The following is a 15968-nucleotide window of genomic DNA, read 5'->3' on the forward strand; positions in this document are numbered from 1 at the left end:
TGAAGAATGTTGTGTTGGGCAGCATACTCAAGAACAGGGTCATCTAGTTGTTTCTTGGTCATAGTTTGTCAGTGGCTATTCATGCGGAAAGACAGCTTGTTGGCTGTCTTACCCACGTAGAATTCAGCACAGTGCTTGCAGCTTAGCTTGTAGATCACATGACTGGGTTCACAGGTAGCCCTGCCATTGATGGATTAGGTGACGTTTACAACTGGTTTGGGGTAGGTGTTGGTGGTGGGAGGATGTATTTAACAGGTCTTGCCATCAGTGTGGTCAAGAAGGGAAAGTTGTGGATAGCTTAATGGTGCACACTGTAGCATTCAGATCTGTCTGAAGAGATCGTTGGAGCCTCATGGCCACTGGCTCTCAGCTGACATACATCTACAGAGGGACAAACTCAGGGTTTATCTTTTTCTGCATTTTCTTCATAACATAGTTTTTAAATTTTGTGGTTTTTTTCTGTTTAAGAGGTTCAGTATCATGTTTTTGGAAGGATACTGGTGGTAGGATGGCAAAATCAGGAGAACTGGAGCCTGACTTGACTGGCTTACTAATCGAATGGACAGTATCCTAATGGATACATTCGTCATATGTCCCACATTGATTTCTACAGTTATTTCATGCAGTGTTGGTTCTCTGTCAGCACTGACAGCTCTACGCAAACACCATTGCTCTTAGTCAGTAAGTGAAGGCTGTTGGCCACTGTATTGTCTGTAGTGAAAGGTAATGCCTGAAATTTGGTATTCCCTGCACATCCTTGATACTGTGGATCTCGGAATAATGAATTCCCCAATGATTTCCAAAATGGATTGTCCCATGCTTTTAGCTCCAACCACCATTCCCTGTTCAGAATCTGTTAATTCCCATTGTGCAGCCACAATTATATCGGAAACCTTTTCACATCAACCATTCTAGACTCAGCAGTGTACCGTGTGTGTGTGTGTGTGTGTGTGTGTGTGTGTGTGTGTGTGTGTGTGATGCACAAGTTGTTACCTCCCTGTGCACGCAGAGGAGTTGGCCTGTCTCTCTGGGTACACTGTGTGTCTGGGTAACGACCATGAAGCCACTTCTCTGAGTGGTGCCCGTGTAGAGAGCCTTCGTTCAGAGTAGGCTGCATCGTGGTGGATTTCTTGTCTAGTGAAAAGAAATTACCAGCCAGTGGCCATGAGGCTAACTAGAATCGTGTAGAACATTTATAAAATAATTATTTGTCATTTGGCAGGCCTGTTTTCCACAGTGTTAATGTTTTGTAGAATGATTTCCTGATCTTCACATTTCTTAACTTTTTCACCTTCTACAGGTTCCTGTGCACCCCAGGGGCTTGCCACTCTTTGACGGATTTGTGCTTGGCTACCATAGGGCCCCAGCCTCTGCAGCATCGTTTCCCTTTTGTACTGCATGTCTAGCCTCTTGCTATTCTTTTTCCCCTGCCTTGGGGAACATGTCTTGGATGTATTTGGAAATGTTTTCTGCATATTCAGTAGCCAATATCAGAACAGTTACTCCACTTTTTTTTGTTCCTTTTTTCTCTTTGAGATTCCCCTTTTTCTTCTTCCTCCCTGTGCACTCCTGAAGGCCAGTCGACATGTCATGTCTGACATGTAACAGGTGACTGGGTAATGTGTAATTTTCAGCCCTGGGTTAACAGGTAGGGCTCACATGTACCCCTTGGTACAAGCCAGGTCCAGGGAGGGGTGATTGCCTGAGCTGCTACCTTCCCAAAGTGCCAGTTGGTCCCCCTGTGAGGTGTTCAGTAGGTGTGACCTGAGGTGCGAACAATCACCTAACGCAGGTGTCCCCCCTTCTGATTGGCAGGGGGTGGCACCGGTTGGAAGGAGCACGTCATCAAAGACATTGGCAAAAATGCGGGATTTTCTCTCAATGAAGCAGTCATAATCCTCACAGTCAATGTCTACCAAACATAAATAGAATGAGGTAAACGATTTGTTACCCATGCACCATAGTTCCTCATGGTTTCACGTACTGAAGACGCTCAGTCCTTTGCTATGGTAAATCCGTTTATTATTCAGAAAGTTGTTGTTGCAATTGCTGGCTCTGTGAAATCCTGCTCATGTTTACAAAATGGCACTTCGCATTTGGAGACTACTTCTGATTCTCAAGTATACCTGCTTGCAGCTTTGCTCCTGCATTGTTATCCTGTTCGAGTGGAAGTTCATCGAATGCTGAATTCTTCCCTCGGTGTTGTTTACAGTAGGCTGTTCAATGGTCTGACTGAGACAGAAATCCAAATGTACCTCTCTGATAAGGGTGTCATTGCAGTCCATTGGGTGATGTAAAAGGTAGATCCATCCTCACACTCTGTAATAATAATAATAATAATAATAATAATAATAATTCCCGCGGAGACCCAGGAAAAGAATAGGCCTCCGGTATGTTCTGCCAGTCGTAAAAGGCGACGAAAAGAACAAACCACTAATAGGGCTAACCCCCCCCTTTTAGTGTGATTAGTTGGTTCAGGACAGAACTAAAGAAGCCTCGGACAAGCGCCGTCATCGTCGGGGACGACGCTTGAACCCTATGCCCGCCCACAATGGTAACAACACTGCTAGCCAACTGGAAAATGATTCAAATCCAAATAGAGGTGTTTTGCAGGATATGCTTCCTGCAGCCACCCTAGAAGGAAAACAGACAGAGGATGAGATGGTCAGGTCAGATGAAGTTAATCGACACCTCAATGTCTGTTATTACCAAGCAACAAACCTAGGAACCAACACAATTGGATACAGATCACAAGTATACACATTTATTACCAGATACCCAGAATTAAAATTTTTAACAGAACAACGACTAGCTGATCAGATCCGTGTAATAATCAAAAATAACAGGATATCCCAGTCAGAATTAGAAAACATCAAACAACAAGTACAACAAATACTGGAACAAAATAATGTGCAATCAGAAGAAGAAGAAAATACAGTAATGGACTCAAACATCCCAGAGCAAACAAAGAACAACACGCATCAATTAAACAGTCAGAGGAAAACGAAATCTTAAGACAGCCACCAGAACAAGCACAAATAGAACACGAAGTGACACACATGTTAGATGTAGAAGAAAAATTTCAGCTGACATATATAGAATACAAAGACACAAATACAGATATTAGACCATTCTTGCATAGACCGCCAAATAACCCACAAGTCGAAACAACAATAAAAACTATCAACACAATCATACACAACAAAATAAATGAAAACACAACTATGGAAGAGTTATAACTACTGGTTTATATAGGAGCACTCACTACACTAAATATACACACTAGGCAGAGATCAGAACCAACCAACACACAGAAGAAACCCACAAAACCAGCATGGCAACACAGGCTACAGATCAGAATAGAAAAACTGAGAAAAGACATCGGACAGCTAACACAATTTATAAGAAATGAAATGTCAGAAAAAAAACCAGAAAGGTTAGGTAAAATCTCAAAACAAGAAGTGATAGAGCAATTAGATAAAAAGAAGCAGAAATTACAAGCATTGGCCAAACGACTTAGAAGATACAAAAAAAGTGAAACTAGAAGGAAACAAAACCAAACATTCAACACAAACCAATAGAAATTTTACCAGACAATAGATAACACACACATTAAAATAGACAATCCACCAAACATAACAGACATGGAACACTTCTGGAGCAACATATGGTCAAACCCGGTACAACATAACAGGCATGCACGGTGGATACAAGCAGAAACAAATATACAAGATGATACCACAAATGCCTGAAGTGATAATTTTGCAACATGAAGTCACCCAAGCAATTAATTCTACTCACAATTGGAAAGCCCCTGGAAAAGATAAAATAGCAAATTTCTGGCTAAAGAAATTCACCTCAACACATTCACATCTAACTAAATTATTTAACAATATAATGGAAGGAAACATTCCACGTGGGAAAAATTATATATAAAAACAAAGATTAGGTGACTTACCGAACAAAAGCGCTGGCAGGTCGATAGACACACAAACAAACACAAACATACACACAAAATTCAAGCTTTCGCAACAAACTGTTGCCTCATCAGGAAAGAGGGAAGGAGAGGGGAAGATGAAAGGAAGTGGGTTTTAAGGGAGAGGGTAAGGAGTCATTCCAATCCCGGGAGCGGAAAGACTTACCTTATTCCAATCCCGGGAGCGGAAAGACTTACCTTATTTAACAGTTACATTGCAGACCCATACACATTCCCTGATACACTTACACATGGAATAACTTATCTGAAACCTAAAGATCAAGCAGACACAGCAAACCCAGCTAAATATCGCCCCATAACATGCCTACCAACAATATACAAAATATTAACTTCAGTCATTACACAGAAATTAATGACACATACAACACAGAACAAAATTGTAAATGAAGAACAAAAAGGCTGTTGCAAATGAGCACGAGGATGTAAAGAGCAACTGATAATAGATGCAGAGGTGACATATCAAGCTAAAACTAAACAAAGGTCGCTACACTATGCATACATTGATTACCAAAAAGCTTTTGATAGTGTACCCCACTCATGGTTACTACAAATATTGGAAATATACAAAGTAGATCCTAAATTGATACAGTTCGTAAACATAGTAATGAAAAAATGGAAAACCACACTTAATATCCAAACAAATTCAAATAATATCACATCACAGCTAATACAGATTAAGTGTGGAATATACCAAGGAGACTCATTAAGTCCTTTCTGGTTCTGTCTTGCTCTGAACCCACTATCCAACATGCTAAATAATACAAATTATGGATACAATATTACTGGAACATACCCACACAAAATCACACATCTGCTATACATGGATGATCTAAAACTACTGGCAGCAACAAATCAGCGACTCAACCAATTACTAAAGATAACAGAAGTATTCAGCAATGATATAAATATGGCTTTTGGAACAGACAAATGTAAGAAAAATAGCATAGTCAAGGGAAAACACACTAAACAAGAAGATTACATATTGGATAACCACAGCGACTGCATAGAAGTGATGAAAAAAACAGATGCCTATAAATATCTAGGATACAGACAAAAAATAGGAATAGATAATACAAATATTAAAGAAGAACTAAAAGAAAAATATAGACAAAGACTAACAAAAATACTGAAAACAGAATTGACAGCAAGATACAAGACAAAAGCTATAAATACTTATGCTATACCAATATTGACCTACTCATTTGGAGTAGTGAAATGGAGTAACACAGACCTAGAAGCACTCAATACACTTACACGATCACAATGCCACAAATATAGAATACATCACATACATTCAGCAACTGAAAGATTCACATTAAGCAGAAAGGAAGGAGGAAGGGGATTTATCGACATAAAAAACCTGCATTATGGACAGGTAGACAATTTAAGAAAATTCTTTCTAGAACGAGCAGAAACTAGCAAAATACACAAAGCAATCACTCATATAAATACGTCGGCTACACCACTGCAATTTCATAACCACTTCTACAACCCTTTAGATCACATAAAATCAACAGATACGAAGGAAGTAAATTGGAAAAAGAAAACACTACATGGTAAGCACCCGTATCATCTAACACAGCCACACATCGATCAAGACGCATCCAACACATGGCTAAGAAAAGGCAATATATACAGTGAGACGGAAGGATTCATGATTGCAATACAGGATCAAACAATAAACACCAGATATTACAGCAAGCATATTATTAAAGATCCCAATTCCACAACAGATAAATGCAGACTTTGCAAACAACAAATAGAAACAGTAGATCACATCACAAGCGGATGTACAATACTAGCAAATACAGAATACCCCAGAAGACATGACAATGTAGCAAAAATAATACATCAACAGCTTGCCTTACAACATAAACTTATAAAACAACATGTTCCCACATACAAGTATGCACCACAAAATGTACTGGAGAATGATGAATACAAGTTATACTGGAACAGAACCATTATAACGGATAAAACAACACCACATAACAAACCTGACATCATACTCACCAATAAAAAGAAGAAATTAACACAACTAATTGAAATATCCATACCCAATACAACAAATATACAAAAGAAAACAGAAGAAAAAACTGAAAAATACATCCAACTGGCTGAGGAAGTCAAGGACATGTGGCATCAGGATAAAGTGTACATTATACCAATTATACTATCAACTACAGGAGTCATACCACACAATATCCACCCGTACATGAATGCAATACAGCTACATCCAAACTTATATATACAACTACAGAAATCCGTAATTATTGATAGATGTTCAATTACCTGAAAGTTCCTAAATGCAATATAACATATACTGTACAGATAAAAGGAAGTCACGCTTGATCAAGGTCCGCGTCACTTTCCATATTTGACCAGACATATCGTCTGAGGAAAGAAAGAAATAATAATAATAATAAATATTGCTTAATATTATTGACTGTGCATATGAAGACACATTTTTGTTGGCTATAATACGATTGCATTATTGAAATGTTCTGTGCTTATTTATATCTTTTGACCATCGGACTTCGCTTACATTTTAATTGTAGCTGCTGGCGGCAGACTCCGAGAACACCAGCGCTTGTCGTAATCAAGAAAATCCTCTTCATGTGCTCTTCTCTTCACTTCAGTAAATAAAAAAATACTTGATACTGTTATTCAATATAATATTATTTACGCACACATATGATAAAAAGAGCTTGAAATACTTCATATCTAAAATCGCTCATCTTCATCTTCCTTCTACATACAAGAGATGTGGGAGTAAAAAACAAAAAAAAACTGTACAAAAATTGAATGTTTTTTCTTTCATTTGTCTGCACCTTACCACACATTCATAATTAATGTCTTCGCCAACTCTCTGGTTGCTTGGTGTTTCATTTTTTGTTTGTTAATAAATCTTAATTTTACAGCATCCTGGGAGCCTTTCATCATGTACCTACACAACGCACTCCTTTTCTCACTTTTGATAGAATGGTGCTGAAATCAAAGATCAAAGTGGTCTATGAAGTTACCACAGTCCGACCGTCCATTCCAAACCCATGCGCTGCTATCAGCGTCATCATTACAACTACACTCGAATGTCCTGTCTACACCCGGCCAAATGTGTAACCTGTGGTAGGGATGCGACTGTCCGCCTCCTCCTCCCCACTGTATAAACTACAATGACAACCATGTCACCTCCTCCCAAGATTACCCTGTGTATCTTGATGTGCGGTCTGTCCAGGAGATCCGATTGAAGGAAAAAGTGCCGTACCCGGTTTCTCACAAGTTGTCAGCTAGTTGGAAACCCTTGTTCTACCATCTGACACTTAAAGCAGTACTGTTTTTGCTATATCTCACTCCATTTAGGACATGACCACACCGACATGTCACATCAAATTCAGCACCATGATTGTGAAATCGCCCACTGTCATGGTAGCATCCCCATCTCCTCCTCCAGCTGTGCAGCAGGCCACCAAACTTTTGCCTTATGGATGAAGTCACCTGCTACACAACCAGCAGGCTGGAAAGGACAGAAGGAATACTTCTGCAAAGACTTCCTACGTCCCTCCATCTGACAAATATCTGAGTCTTCCTCTGCCAGCTGGAAAGGCTCCAAGAAGTCAAACAAAGGCAAACAGTCTTCTCGTTCACAGACATGGAGGTCCTCTTCAACAATGTTGCCACATGATACCCTCACTCGGCCAATCTCCATGTCGCCGGTGTGTACCACCAACCATTTTTCTGTTCAGGACTTTGCAGACCGACAGAAGGAGAATGCCAACGCCCCTGTAGGCCACATGGAGCAGGATCGTTCTGCCTCTGTGCCCTGTAGCAATGAGTCTTCAAATGCTGGCACTCAGCAGACAGTGAAATGACACCTCTTCATTTTTTCCCTCCTCCCCTTTGCTTGTTATGACTGTCCGTCAGTGGAACATACATGGCCTTAGATCCAACAAATGGTTCAAATGGCTCTGAGCACTATGGGACTTAACTGCTGTGGTCATCAGTCCTTAGATCCAACAAAGAGGAGTTATGTCTGCTCTTAGAATTGCTGCGTCTATTTGTTCTCTGCCTCCAGGAAACAAAATTGTGTCCTCGCGACCACTTTGAGCTCTTGTATTTCTTCCCAGTCTGCTTTGACCTTCCTTCCGAGGATGGCATTCCATCTCATGGGGGAGTCGTGCTGCTCATCCAGGATGATGTTCATTGTTAACCCCTCTCCCTGACGACCTTGCTTCAAGCTGTTGCATTCTTCATTTTCCTTCCTCACTTGACCTTTTCCCTTTGTATCGTTTACATCCCTTCATCTTTTGGTGTCACCAGGATAGACTTCCTCCAGCTTATTGGGCAACTCCTTCACCCCTTTCTGCTGCTAAGTGACTTTAATGTGCACCAACCCCTTTGGGATTCTCCCATAACCAGTTGGAGAGGTGCCCTCGTGGCTGACCTCGATCAACTTAACCTCATCTGCCTTAACACGGGAGCACCCGTTTTCCTTTCAAACTCCACTCACACCTATTCCCATTTGGACCTCTCCTTCTGCACTGTATAGCTTGCTCATCATCTCAAGTGGACCATTCTCTGACATGTACTTGAGTGACCATTACCTGTGTGCTATCCAATTGTTAACTCCTACCCCACCATTGTGCACACCCAAACGGCAGCATTCTAAGGCCAAGTGGAGGCTTTAGATCTTGCTGGCGACCTGTCGACAAACAACATTACCGTAGTTGTGATGAACAGGTAGAATATCTTACAAATGTTATCCTTACCACCACAGAACATTCCATACCTCGCTCTTCCTCTTTACCATGCCATGTCCCGATCCCTTGGTGGACTGGGGCATGTTGTGACGCAATTCATGCACGGAGACTGTCATCCTACAATTCGTTATAAACAGATGTGTGCACAGTGTCGTTGTGTTCTTCAGGATAGCAGAAGAGCTTGCTGGATTTCCTTTACTAGTTTTTTAACAGTTCCACTCCCTCTTTCCATCATGTGGGCCAACTTCCAATGATTATCTGGGACCACTCCCTAATCTCCAGCCTGACCCTAGCAGATGATGTCATAGTGGACCCTACTGCTATGTCCAACAGCTTTTTTGCGGAGATTTCAAGCTCCATCCATTATCACGCTGCCTTCCACCATTGGAAGCAAGTGGAGGATGCTCGGGCGATACCTTTCTCTTCTCAGATCGTGAGCGCTACAGTGCCACTCTTACAATGAGGGAGCTACATCATGGTCTCACCTCATCCCGATCCTCCTCCCAGCGCCAGGTGATGTTCACATTCAGATGGTGCAGAACCTTTCTCTTGCGAGCAAGCACTTTCTTCATCATATGTACAATCACATTTGGACAGAGGGCACGTTTCCCAGACGCTGGTGTACCTAAGCCCGGCAGGGACAAACACCTTCCTTCCAGTTACCGCCACATGTCTCTCACCAGCTGTGTTTGCAAGGTAATGGAACGTATGATTCACGCCCGGCTGGTATGGTGGCTCGAGTGTTGCAATTTTTCTAAACACTGCATAGTGTGGATTTTGAGCATGCAGTTTGCAGTTGACCATCTCATCACTTTGTCAACCCATGTCATGAATGGTTTTCTGTGGCAAATACCAGACTGTGGCTGTGTTGTTTGATTTGGAGAAAGCTTAGAACACCTGCTGTAGGACTAGTCTCTTTCATACTCTGTACACATGGAGCTTCCATGACCGCATGCCCCTTTTCCTTTAGGAATTCTTAAAAGACCAAATTTGACCATTTTGTGATTTATTACAGTTCTTGACAGACTTGTCTCCTTGAGTGGCATCTTCAGCGAAGTCTCAATCATCTTTACAATAGCTTTCACTTTTCCTCTGACAAAACCATTTGTATGAATTTCTGGCTGTGCAATTGATTTGTTCCAACATTTTTTTTGTCTTGGTCCTGTCACTCTTTTGTTCGTTGAAACTACAAAATTCCTGGGGCTCGTGTCGATAAGAAACTTCCTTGGTCCTCCCACGTGTCTTGCCTGGCCCCACACTGCACGCGGTCCCTCAATGTTCTATCTGTCCTCAGTGGCACTTCCTTGTCTGTTTGATACTAGACTGTGGGTGTTTCGTTTATGAATCTGCATGTCTGTCCCTCTTACACTGACTCAGTACTATTCACCGTCTTGGCATCTGTTTGGCCACTGGCACGTTTTACATGCTGTACACTGTGCATTCCTTAGTCCAGGAGAGCTGTAACTTGCTCCCTCTTGATGGAGCCATTGTGATGTTTATGTGGGTTTCTGGTCATGTTGGTCTGGCAGGAAATGAGGCCGCTGATGCTGCTGCTAAAGCTGGAGTCCTCTTACCTTGGCCTGCTATTCCTTCCACTCCCTCCGATGATCCCTGTGTTGCTGTTTGCCAGCAGGTGGTGTCATTTTGGCCTCACCATTGGTCCTACCTTCATGGGAACAACCTCCGGGGAATTGAGCCTCTCCTAGCAGCTTGGACCACCTCCACTTGGCCCTCTTGCTGCAAAGAGATAATTTGATAGTACACCGTAAAACACAGACACTGAAAAATAGCATTACATGGCTAGCCAGGCCACAAAGGTAATAAATATCTCTCTCCCTGCACGAGAAGTCATGGCAACTGTGTGTGTGCCCAGGATGTGGATCCATGGTAGCATAGGGAGGTTTTGGCCAGTGCAGGAGATGTGTGGGTGAGCTGAAGTGGTTAAGGCTTCCGCTCATGTAAAGTGGGAAATCCGGCCTGAGTTTGAGTCCCAGTCTAGTGCAAATCTACATGTCACTAATAAATTGTGCAGCTTAAGTCTAATCATTTTTGCAACTACAAATACATTTCTTCTCTTTCAAAAGAATTTGATGGTCTACACAAGTGAAGGCCTTTTGAGAGATCATGAAAGATCCCTTCTGGAGACTTTTTTTTTAAATGGCTTCGTAAGCTTTATTGTTAAGAGGATATTGCTTGTTCAGCTCAGAGACTACCATGAGACCCTAATTGACTTTTGTTGAGGATACTGTGGAAATTAAGATTATCGGCATTCAGTCGATGCATGAGGTTTTCAAGATTTTTTGAAATGATTGTTAAAAGGGAAAGTGGGCAATAATTTGACTTTTTTAATCACCTTTTTTTTCATAAATAGGGGTATTTTTTATCACCTTTTTTATAAAGAGGGATATAAATAAAGCCAGTTTTAGTGTCTCAGAGACAATTCTTACTCACAGAGGTACATTAAATATGTTGCAAAGACTGGAATTATACAAGTATAACAATATTTCACTTGAAGTGTTGTAACCATCAGCAGAGATTTTATTTTAAATGACTTCTCAATCTCATTTACTATAGGTTCCTGGTACGAGGGCCATTGCTTTGTTCACAGTTACTTTGCAGCCAGCCTTCTCTGCTGCTGTCAAAAAATGTTTGTTCAAGATTTCTGCAGCCATTTCAAGATTCTTTGCAATAGTTTCACTTTGTTTAACGTCTGTGTGTTTTCATGTTCCCTGTTTTCCCACCAGTTTCCTTCTTTATCACAATCCAAACGGTTATTACATTGTTTTCTGGCTTCTCGATTTCAGATTTTATGCACATAATCTTAGATTTATTTCTTACATTCTTTAGGGTACTACAGTAAAGTCTGTAGCACTGCCATTTCTCTGGGTCATTATAAGTTCTGAGAGAAGTAAACAGCATCCTCTTTGTTCTACAGGGTGTTTTTATTCTTACTGTGAGCCAGGTCAGTGTCTACATGACTGTTTTTAGGAAAGGTAGCTTCAGGTAGACACACAAGTTAATTTAGAAACATGCTAGTGCTATACTTTGTATTTGCATCTGTTTACTGAAAACTGGACTCCAGTCTATCTCTTGTGGGCTGTATTTGAACTTTTTAAGGATCTCATCATTTATTGCCATAAAAGATTTCCGGGAATGTACAGAACTGTTGCATAGATTTAAATCAGTGAGTGTAAACAATTGACCATCATGGTCAGAAAGGGCATGAACAGTTGAATTTATACTGATACTGTTGACTCTTGACTTATCTATGAATCTACTACCATGATTGCGTTAAGACTCAACTAAATGTTCTAAAACTGATGCACTTCTGCTCTCATTTAGAAAATGGACATTAAAATTGCCTGCGATTATTAAATTCTTGGACTTAGAGTACAGTTGGGATAAAAGAGAATCTGCCTGTCTCAGGAACACATTAATGTTCCCTAAGAGCTTTTCAAAGTGCTATCACTAAAATTGACAAGTCAAGTATAATACAATACAGAATGTACATAAAGTCCAGGAACACTTTCAATTATTTATTGCATAAGAAATAAACATTGTGCAGTTGTCATACATATTGCATTTTGAAGAGAAACTCTGAAAGTTTTTTTTTTTTTTACAAACATTCGATATGTCAACCATGAGTGACCTGGCAGACGTCAATACGGTAATCGAATTCTTGCCATACCCATCCCAGCATGGCATCGTCAACTGTGACAGTCACTTCCCATATTCTCTCCTGGAGCTCTGCTACATCACATGATAGAGGCAGTACATACACCAGATCTTTAATGTGTCCCCACAGAAAAAAGTCACACGGAGTGAGATCTGGTGATATGTCAAACTCCAACACACAGAAAGCTCGCTCCACACCTGAACTCGCCATGTTTGCAACTAGCGCTGACTATCGGCAAATTACCAAACTACTCTGTGGCAGTATACATGGAAAAAAAAAAACTTTCAGGGTTTCTCTTCAAAATGACAAATGTATGATATGTGTACAATGTTTGGTTCTTGTGCAATAAATAATTTAATGCGTCCCCGGCCTTTATGTACACCCTGTTTATACAGTACGTATATTTCAAAATGTTGCTCTACACTTTGACTCTTTAAAGCTAAGGCTCTGTGTGATGTTATATTTTTTTTTGTAAATTACTGCACCATCTAGACAGTATCCACTCAGCATCAACATTTCAACTTCATCTCTCATATGGCAGTCACTAAAACAAAACACATCTGCATCTGTGGATCCTCTAAAAGACCCGAAATTTCATTTACTTATCTGCAAGTCCTCTTATATTTTGGTGAAAAACTGTCATTGCTTTAGTGTTTGCTGAGAATACAACTTTCACCTAAAAGGTATATGAGGGCTTTAAAACAATAGGCTCATTGTTAACTGTTTGTCTTAGAATGTTCTGAGCTTGAAAATTAGTCTTGATAAAATTGTTTGTGCCATTTAAAAGGAGTAGGTTCCAAACATGGAGTTATTTTGTTGTGTTATTCTGTAATTGCTGCATTTAAAAGGATACGTAAAGCTTTTTTCCCTGGCCCATTTAGGTGCAAGCTGTGGCTAACAAACCACTTTCTAATAAAATTACTTACATCTGCAGCGCAGGTATTGCTAAAATTCTTGCAAGTCTGTGTTGATTTATTGTTAGTTTGTGTGACAGTTACATTTACACAGGACTGTGGACCAACTCGTGTCTCTTTTGAATATTTACAACAATTGCCTTGGAGAGATGATGCATCAAAAATCTCTCCTTAAGTGTTTGTATAACATCATAATGGTCATTATAGGCTAGATTGTTAGAACCATATGTTAGGATCACATAATCATATTTTACTCTTTCATTGGTGCAGCCTACAGTGACTTCCTGAACTTTAGCACCAGATTTCACAATTCCATTAACCTCAGCCATGCTGAAACTGCTTTTTACAATTTCAGTCATACCTCTCCCATGACAGCAAAACTATACACATGTTTTGTGGCAGTTTCTTTTCCCCTAAAACGATCCATATTTCTTCCAAAACTTTCGCCTCTAACTGCTGAAAGTTTAATCTTCACTATACCAAATACAACTTTTTTATGATTGTGAGCAATTAAGCTTTTTCTGTATCTTCTGAAACTTAGTACAGTTTTCTTCCTCTTATTCATTTCATAGGAAGCACCCTTTTCATTTCAAAAGTTTGTTCGCAGTACAAATGTTATGACTTTATTTTCATTCTTGTGGTTAAAGTTTTTGTTAATGTCATATTTTGTAGACCACTCTTGTAGCTTTTTGTTCATATTGTGTGTTCTCATTGTTTATGAGATGTGAATTATTTTTAGGTACTATGATTCCGCTCAGAAAATTGCAAGAGCTAGTGATTCCTATGAATATGATGGCATCAAATGCTGTGAAGCAGCTGACCAGCTCACGGTCAGTGCCCATTCGTGGTACTGCAAAAGTCATGAGTAGTAATGGTGAGTGGATTGGGTTTCAGTTTTATTACTTTTAGTGTAGTGAATGAACAAATAATTTTAACCTGCTGTAAACTACTGAATTAAGTTTCAGTATTTATATATAATATATAGGTGTGTGCTGGGGAGGGTGGATTCGTAGTTGGGGTATTAGCACATTTGTTCATCAAATGTAACAATAAATATACACTGAAGAGCCAAAGAAACTAGTACACCTGCCTAATATCGTGTAGGGCCCCAGCAAGCATGCAGAAGTGCCGCAACAAGACAGGGCATAGACTCGACTACTGTCTGAAGTAGTGCTTTAGGGAATTGACACCGCGAATCCTGCAGGACTGTCCACAAATCTGTAAGAGTACGAGGGTTTGAAGATCTCTTCTGAACAGCACGTTGCAAGGCACCTGACTATGCTCAATAATGTTCATTTCTGCAGAGTTTGGTGACCAGTGGAAATATTTAAACTTGGAAGAGTGTTCTTGGAGCCACTCTGTAGCAATTCTGGACGTGTGGATTGTCACATTGTTCTGCTGGAATTGCCGAAGTTTGTCAGAATGCACAATGGACATGAATGGCTGCAGGTGATCAGACAGGACGCTTACGTACATGCCACCTGTCAGAATAGTAGCTAGACATATCAAGGCTTCCATATCACTTCAACTGCACATGCCCCACACCACTACAGAGCCTCCAGCAACTTGAATAGTCCCCTGCTGACATGCAGGGACCATGGATTCATAAGGTTGTCTCCATACCCGTACATGTCCATCCACTTGATACAATTTGAAACGAGACTCATCCGACAAGGTAGCATGTCTCCATTCATCAACAGCCAATGTTGGTGTTGACATGTAGTCATCAAGGGTACACGAGTGGGCCTTCGCCTCTGAGAGCCCACATTGATGATGATCCGTTGAATGGTTCCCACGCTGACTTGTTGATGGCCTAGCATTGAAATCTGCTGCAATTTTCAGAAGAGTTGCACTTCTGTCATATTGAATGATTCTCTTTAGTTGTCATTGGTCCCATTCTAGCAGGATCTTTGTCCCACCACAACAATGTCGGAGATTTGACAATTCACCAGATTCCTAATATTCACCGTACACTTGTGAAATGGTCGTACGGGAAAATCCCCACTTCATTGCTACTTAAGAGAAGCTGATTCCCATCACTCATACGCTGACAATAACACCACATTCAAACTCACTTAATGCTTGATAACCTGCCAGTGTAAAATCAGTAACTGATTTAACATCTGCACCAGACACTTTGTTGTCCTATATAGTGCCATATTTTGCCTGTTTACGTGTCTCTATATTTGAATATGCACACCTATACAAGTTTCTTTGGCACTTCGGTGTACATTTATGGCCGTGTTGTCATTATCATTCCTTACATCATAGTAATCCAAAAATCAGATCCAAAGAAGACAACATATCTGGAATTTAGAGAATGTTACAACTAGAGAGATGTACCTGAAAATATGTAGAGCTTCCTTTTGTTTTAAAGTAAATCTGTTATCTTTCATGGCAAATAATCTAATCAATGCCAGGTTCCTTTTGGATTTGTCCTATATATCTATGAGGTATTCATGATCATCTTGTCCACTTCGGCATTCACCAAAATTGATCACCTGAGGAGCTCAAACTGATACACAAATGAATCTGATTTCCATTGTTGTCACAGACAATATGTTGCGAATGTGAGTCTCAAGGGAGACGTTTCATAGATAAGTCCCTGCAGTCGCAGTATCCTC

The 15968-nt window shown here is 40.4% G+C and overlaps 1 protein-coding gene across 3 annotated transcripts in view; it reads left to right on the forward strand.

Annotated features, from left to right (window-relative positions):
* LOC124593519 (aspartate--tRNA ligase, mitochondrial) overlaps positions 1 to 15968 on the forward strand; it is a 146484-nt gene that overhangs the window by 10214 nt on the left and 120302 nt on the right. For 2 of the 3 annotated variants that reach the window (XM_047131938.1, XM_047131941.1), the window contains exon 2: positions 14084 to 14218. The exons of the other annotated variant lie outside the window; for it this stretch is intronic. In XM_047131938.1, the coding sequence (XP_046987894.1) occupies positions 14089 to 14218 (130 nt within the window). In that variant the 5' untranslated portion in view covers positions 14084 to 14088. The remainder of the gene's footprint in view (positions 1 to 14083; positions 14219 to 15968) is intronic. 3 annotated transcript variants of the gene reach the window in all.

This window comes from Schistocerca americana, chromosome 2, assembly GCF_021461395.2.
Source record: "Schistocerca americana isolate TAMUIC-IGC-003095 chromosome 2, iqSchAmer2.1, whole genome shotgun sequence".
In the NCBI taxonomy this organism is placed as follows: domain Eukaryota; kingdom Metazoa; phylum Arthropoda; class Insecta; order Orthoptera; family Acrididae; genus Schistocerca; species Schistocerca americana.